This window comes from Echinops telfairi, unplaced genomic scaffold (genome assembly GCF_000313985.2).
Source record: "Echinops telfairi isolate 266 unplaced genomic scaffold, ASM31398v2 ScPeMD7_3;HRSCAF=10, whole genome shotgun sequence".
NCBI classification, from domain to species: domain Eukaryota; kingdom Metazoa; phylum Chordata; class Mammalia; order Afrosoricida; family Tenrecidae; genus Echinops; species Echinops telfairi.
This window is the reverse complement of record NW_022103899.1, coordinates 35822987-35830505: the sequence shown is the minus strand read 5'-3', so window position 1 is coordinate 35830505 and position 7519 is coordinate 35822987. Positions and strand designations below refer to the sequence as shown.

At 44.4% G+C, this 7519-nt stretch overlaps 1 protein-coding gene across 1 annotated transcript in view; it reads right to left on the bottom strand.

Moving 5' to 3' along the window:
- Window positions 1-7519, bottom strand: part of UNC80 (unc-80 homolog, NALCN channel complex subunit) — a 270330-nt gene that overhangs the window by 81446 nt on the left and 181365 nt on the right. Inside the window, exons 32-36 of the mRNA XM_045296777.1 lie at window positions 6254-6435; window positions 5584-5715; window positions 4105-4291; window positions 3285-3413; window positions 238-457 (exon numbers count right to left, since the gene is read on the bottom strand). Coding sequence (XP_045152712.1) covers window positions 238-457; window positions 3285-3413; window positions 4105-4291; window positions 5584-5715; window positions 6254-6435 — 850 coding nt within the window. The remainder of the gene's footprint in view (window positions 1-237; window positions 458-3284; window positions 3414-4104; window positions 4292-5583; window positions 5716-6253; window positions 6436-7519) is intronic.

Below are 7519 nucleotides of genomic sequence, written 5' to 3'. Positions count from 1 at the left end.
GGTGGCCCACTCATTGTTCTGATCACGTGGTCAAATAAATGCTGCTCTGTTCTCTGGTCATAAACAATGTTCCTGAACTTACCTACCTAATTTAAATACAATCTCCTGTTTATACATGGGGAGGGAGAATGGAATGGAGAAAATGATAATGTTATTAGGGTGTGCTACACATCTATAACTATACCATGGGCATAAATCAATCCAATTTGCAGTCAGTAGCTAATTGTATCAAAGAGCTCCAATGTCTTCCATTCCACAAACAGTTTAACTATTATTAAAAGAGTCATTCCGGTTGTACTAGACAAAACTGTACCTGCTACTCCATCTTCCCGCACTTCACCATCTTCCATTAGATGGACAATGGGAAGCACTGCGGCACAGATGCATGCTGGGAACACTGCTTGTGGGGGCTGAGGCACGTGGTGGTTGGGTGTGTGTTCTGTGGTGTGCTCCTCATCTGAAAAGGGACACGGAATAAGGGAAGTCATCTAAGTACTGTAGTGGCATAGTGGTTAGGCGCGGGGCTGAGATGCGCAAGGTCGTCAGTTGGAAACCACCAGCAACTCCTCAGGAGAAAGATGGGCTTTTCCTCCCAGACAGAGTGACAGCTTTGGAAATTCACAAGATCAGTCCTTACAGGGTCAGTATGCCCACATAGGGTCACTATGAACCAGCATCACTGATGGCCGTGAGTAGTTCTGATGCAGTTACATTTCTCAGTTCAAGTCTTACCTATTTAACAGCATGACCCTAGAAACGATAAGAAAAATTAAAAAATGGTAAGGCTATTCAAAGTGCCCAAACAAACAAGAAACCAACTCAACTTCCAAGTTCTGTCATTATTTGTTTGTTTGGCTCGGTGGGGAGACATAATGAAATATCCCTTCCAACTACAAAGATGGCTGAAAGTAATTTGAAAAAGGGGAGCAAATGTTGATAAGGATGGAGAGCGATGGGAATCCTCACACTTTGCCAATAAGCAGGTGAAGTGTTGCTGCCTCTTTGTAAAACAGTTTGCTTTTCCTACAATAAAACGTGCGAGAATTTTAATAAGAACATGATTCGTCATAGCTCTGGAGTGCAAAAAATCCACATCTATGAACTGAAGAATTGAGAAAATCTACTATCTATTTGATAGAATTGATTTAGGAATAAAAGTGAAGGAAAAATGGATACAAATTACAATAGGAATGAATTTTGAAAACATACTAAGTGAAAGAATCCAGTCGCAGACACACGCACACAGAGTTTTTCTATGAATCTATTTACGGAACTACTTACGTGAAAAGGCGCCCTGCTCATGCATGGATTAAGCAGTGGACGCCTCACTGCTAGGTCAGCTGTAAAATCCACCAGTAGATTCTTGGGAGGAAAATGAAGCTATCTTGTTCCATTATGATCTACAGTCTCAAAACTTCCAATCAGGTGATTATGAGTTGGATTTATTTATATGAAATGTCCAGAAGAGGCAAACTCATAGAAATAGAAAGTAGAACAGTCTTTTGCAGAGTGGGAAGCGCTGGGAAGGAGGAAAGGTGGCTGCCGGGCACAGGGTGCACAGTGGTGTTGGCTGCACACTTGGTGAGTGGACCAAATACCATGGAATCACATACTTGGAGGGGTGGATTTTGTGGTATGTAAATTGTATCTCAAGAAAGCTATTATACCCCCACTATCATGACCCCAATTCTACCTTACAAATCTGGCTAGACCAGAGCATGTACACGGGTACAGACAAGAGCTAGAAACACACGGAATCCAGGACAGATAAAACCCTGAGGACCACTAATGAAAGTAGTGATACCTGGAGGGTAAGGGGATGGTGGGTGTGGGGGGAGAAAGGGGGAACCGATCACAATGATGTACACATAACTCCCTCCCAGGGGGACGGACAACAGAAAAGTGGGTGAAGGGAGACATCAGTCAGTGTAAGACATGAAAAAATAATAATACTTTATAAATTATCAAGGGTTCATTAGGGAGGGAGGGAGGGAGGGGAAAAGTGAGGAGTTGATACCAAAGGGCTCAAGTAGAAAGAAAATGTTTTGAAAATGATGATGGCAACAAATGTACAAACGTGCTTGACACAATGGATGTAGGTGTGGATTGTGATAAGAGCAGTATGAACCCCCAATAAAATATTTTTTAAAAAAGCTATTATTAAAAAAAATAGAGAGACATGTCGTGTGCCCTGACCTCAAAGTTTGTGATGATTTAGCGTTTGTCATTTTATGAAAGTCCCCAGGGAGGTGAAGTAAAAGCTTAAGAATGCCTGGCTCTTTTTCTCCATTTCTGTGTAACTTATTATTGATGATGAGATAGATCAGTGATGAAATCGGTATAATAAGGAATCTGCGAGTCCCAGGAAGTTACTCCTCACTGTGGTTGCTAATTGCTGCTGAACCAGGCTTCACTCATGGTGACCTCATGCAACAGAATGACATGTCCAGTCCTGCCCACGGTCATGACTGAGTGTGAGTGCAAAACGATTGCTCTGGCCTCTGTGTATTTTGAATGCCTTCCGACCTGGGAGGGCCATCTTTCAACACTGTAGTAGACTATTATTCTGTTGTGATCTAGAAGGTTCCCACTGGCTGGACATAGATTACCAGATAATTCTTTTTCGTGTGTCTTAGTTTGGAAACGCCATGAACTCGTTCACTGTAGGTGGTGCTGTTGGGATCTGAACTACCAGGGGCCTGACTTCTAATATCGAAGCAACAGGAAAGTCAGCATATGATAAATTGGTAGAGGGAGAGTGGTCTTCATTATTACAGAAATATATTTTCTAACTTCTTGGAACTGAAGAGCATCATATCTTCCCTCTCCTTCCCCTAGGGTTAGACTTCATTAAAGAAGCAGCAAAGCCTTGGTCTTCTTCTGATAGTTAAATGATCCCAAACGACATCCTGATGAGCCTCAGCCTGATGCTGGAATCACTCGAGGGGGTTTGATGGAGAGATGGCACCTTCCGAGATTCTGGTTTGGTCGAGGATACGGTCGAGGTGGAGCTCATGACTTGATTGTATTTGGACAATCAGGGTTGAAAACTACCAACAGCCGAGAATAATCCCTAGGGCCAGCTTACAAAGGACTATTGCTAGGTTAAATGAACAAGATTTGTATTTTAGAGTACCACACAATCTATTTTTCGTACCTCAAGCCATCAAACAAATTATTTAATGAAAGACTGAGAAATGAAGCGAGGTTAGCATATTACCGAGAAAATGTCTTGAAAAACAAACGTCATGGGGCATAAAGAACGCATCTGCTGGAGTACACACCTTCGGCACTAACGGCTGAGCGCACTGACCAGACTGACCCCCGGCGAAAGGAGTAATTCCTGTGGGATGTGCTGGAGGTGCAGGAAGGACTCACTGACAGCCGACGGGATGCCAGATTCGTGACTTCTTCTACTGGCAAAGAAAATAGGGACTGTGAACTTTGGTTTTCTAACAAAATCATTGTCATCATAAGTGTATGTGTACTTCTTTCACAAGTGTACATGGTTCTCAGTTCTTAGGGCCTAAGTGCCGTAGTGCACTTGGGAAAGGGAAAAAGCTAACCAGGCAGAAAATTCCTCCCATAGAACTCCAAAACAGCAGGGCAGCCAATCAGGACATTTAGTATGGTTCATCAACCATTTTCTGATAGCCATTGACACACTGTCTGCACTTGTGAAGGTTAAAAGTAGTTAATGGATTAACACCATCTTTTAATGATGAAAGATTGATAGCATTTCTTCAATTCCCTGGATTCAGCTGTTTCCCAAATCACACTCACTACCTGGTTGAGTGTTATATCGGGTCATTCCAGACAGATAGTGTCCTCAGTTGGAACTGAAAAGTAGCCCACATTGTCCCCTAGAAACCGACTTCATCACACGAGCGGCAGAAGCTTTGTTCCTGTTACTAATGGTTAGATAACAACTTTTCTATAAGTTGGACTAACTCCTTGGACAGTGTCAGGAAGTGAGAGAATGCGCTGGAGGAGACACGCCACCTTATGTCATATAGAATAGTCCCTACTTATTTCAAAGCCAGTCCTTTCCCTGGGACTCAGCCCCACCCCTCTCCCCCCAGAGGTCCCCTGTGTAGAGGGCACCTTCTTCTTCCGGTTCTGCGTTGGGTGTGCAGGTGGGTTCGTAGCAAGCCTCCTGGGTGATGGGGATGGCGGTGATGAGGCTGGCTTCTCTACCAAGCCGTTTCTTCTCTTCCTCCTGCTGCAAGTTCTTTAAGATGTGTTCGGCCCTTTGATGGGAGCGGGACACGGCCCGAGCGGAAAAGGATTTCTGTGAAGGCGCGAAAGCAAGTGTATTGAAGAGCAACATTTCCGTGAGGTCACAAGGAGCTACACAAAGACCTGTCCCTAGGAAGCCTTCGGGCCGCCACGACAGTGTTTCATGAAGCTTTGGGGGAGTGTTCCCCACCCCACCCTGAACCCCGGGGGAGTGTTTTTTCATCAGGTTTCTAGGTTTTATTCAACTAAGTTATTCTTTTTTCACTCTATTAAAATAATTCTTCAAGGATGTCTTTAATTTCTAAAGAGAATCCTAATGGACCTTTAGGAATGTGAGTAATATCATTTAAACATTCATTTAAACATTCAGGCCAAATTAAAATCAGACTCTTCTTCTCCCCAGGGACCCCTGGTGACACAGTGGGCTGTGTATCATATTGCTAACAGAAAGGCCAGTGATTCAAACCCACTAGTAGCTCATCCAGAGAAAGATGAAATTGTCTACTCCCAGAAATAGTTCCAGGCTCGGAACCCCAAAGGGCCGATCTACTCTATACACTATATACGCTGTCCTACGGCGCTGTTAGGATCCCGCGTCAACTCAGGGACAGTGAGTTTGGGTTTGGTTTATTTCTTCCCAAAGATTTTTGAACTGATTTTAAAGGAAATATATATTTTTCATAGAGTTAGCATGGTTAGACAATCAGAACCAGGAAAAAGAGGAAGATAGAACTGCATTTCTCAAATAAAACAGTGGCTTGTGTGGTCTATATAATTTTCAGAGCTCAAGTAACTGCTACAGTGGCACATCATAGAAGCAAAGTTACTTAATAGGAAGCCATGAAGTTGATGGTCTTATTAAAGTCCTGTGTAAATTTGGTTCTGTGTATGACTTGCAAAGACAAAATGGAGAATTATCAAGATACAACCCAGTCTCCCATAGGTGAAGGGCAAGGCAGCTTTCTAATAAAGAAGAGAGGGCTGACTGTGCAGATTGGCCGCATCACACACACCTTCATCATGATGCCTATGTTATGACAAGTCTCAAGAGCCTTGGGGATAGTCCTGGGTCTTAGACAGCATTGAGTCGGGCTTTCCACGACTATAAATCTTTATGGGAGCAGGCAGAATGGTCATATAGCAGGGAAGAAATCACTAGTGTTTATTTCTACCAATGTGGAAGAAGAAAATATCTAAGTAAGATCTCATCCCTCTGTTGTGATCTAGTCACACAGGGGCCCTGAGACAGGCAGGAAGGTCATCTCGCGTCTAAGGGAAGCCCACTTCGTGTTGCATCGTATCATAGAGCCTGAAGACAATGGAAGAGAAATTCCTGGTACTCACGGACTGGTCTTCATTAATGGGGTCCTGGACACTTCCGCTGCACTGAGGGACCCAGGGTGGGTCAAACATGGGGACAGATGGCATTCCAAGCACCGGCGAGGGCAGAGTGAAGTTTATACTGGGTGGTGGGATCTGTTAGTTGATATAGGAAAAGACAGTGAATAAGATAACAAGCAAAAGAAAATGTGCCTGAAGGGTCCTTATGATGCATTCTGCTGGGAACTAAGGGTCTGATTCTTCAGGGAGTGAACCAGCCTCGTAGAAAGTGGCTCTTCTCTTCTCTCCTCAGAGGATACAACACGAACCTTTATGGGCTTCAGTTTTCTAATCTTAAAATTAAGGATTTCAACCAGATGACCTCTGTGTGATGTAATCACCGTATCTTTAAGCAAAAGACATTGATATGGGTATATCTAGCAAGATATCTGGAAACGTTAAACCCGGATCCTCTTTTATAGCCTTCTGTTTGGGGATCACCATGAGATTTTTGAAGTTCACCCATTTATAGAATCAATTTCCATAATTCCACATTCTTCTACATTTCAGTTTTTTGTTTTTATACAAGGATTCCTTCGTGTATGAATTAGGCCTCCATAGGTATTTAGGGGAAAAGAAGGAAATATTGCACCTGTTAGGCTTTAAACAAGACTCCCTTAGCGAATTCCCTCACCTTAAAAATCTGCTGCGCTCCCTCCTCCATGCGGGGCCAGACCTGATAGCGGAACCTCCAGAGCGTGTGGAACTTGAGCACGGCGTTCAGCCTCTGCCCCGTCTCCGCGTGGTGGAACTCGGAACTCAGCATGTCCGACACGGCCTCGGGCACTTTCACCGCGCACAGCAGGAACATGGCGGCTGGAAGCAGTCAACAGTTCATAAACATTCATCTCGGAAGTCCGCTTGTTTTCCCGGGGTCACGGAGAGCCGCGAGGACCATGCCTATCTCTTGGAAAGGGCTTGCGCGCAGGGAGCCAGACCTCCTGCACTGGGTGCAGCCAGCCTGTGGCGACCCGTGGAAGCCAAACCTTGTCTTTGGCCTTCACCGATCCGGTATGCGGTGTGTCATGCCGGTCCTTGCCACCCAGCACGGGGACTCATGTATCCCCGCCGCCCCCAGGGGCCTCTCTCCACCAGACCATACCGAACCGTCGTCGAAGGACTTTCATCACAGAACAAGATGAGATCAATCTCCCTGGAAACTGCCGAAGTGCGATATTTCTTAGGTGATACATGTACCAACAACAAAACTGCATCATACAATCTTTCAACGTTGAATTCTGACATTATTAGTTTTACGGGTAATTAGCCCCCTGTTTTGATTTTTCTCCTTTCCTTTAATTACGACTCCATTCTCCAAAGAGGTATTGGCATAAATTCGCAAATGCTAATTACTGCAAGATTGAAGCCGAAAGGCCAGAACATCTAACAAAATCAGCAGCTCGAAGCAACCGCGCAGCAATGAAACCAGTGTGTGCTTCTAGCGTGCGCAGACAGAAACATAAGTGTCATTGTAATTAGGTAATAATGACAGCTCTGACCAGCTCGATTTAGGAGGTTCCAAAAGTTAATTAGCGTGGAGGGTTAGCCCTGTGAGCACATTGATGGATGTAGGCCGAGCTTCTGCATATCAGCTTACTTACAAGGCTAACACTTCACTCTAATTAATATGTAAGCTGAGGGTAGGAGCCCTGGTGGAGTGGTGGGTTACGTGTTGGGCTGCTAACTGCAAAGTCAGCAGTTTGAAACCACCAGGCCCTCTGTGGGAGACAGATGAAATTTTCCACTCCTGCATAGAATTAGTCTTGGAAATGCTCAGAGGCAGTTCTACTCTGTCCTATAGTAAGGTAACCAGATGTGCCACTTTTTAACAATTTGTCCCGCGTCCTACGGCGTTTTAAGAAAGTCCTGATTTTTGGAAAGAATGCCCGACAAGCTAGGG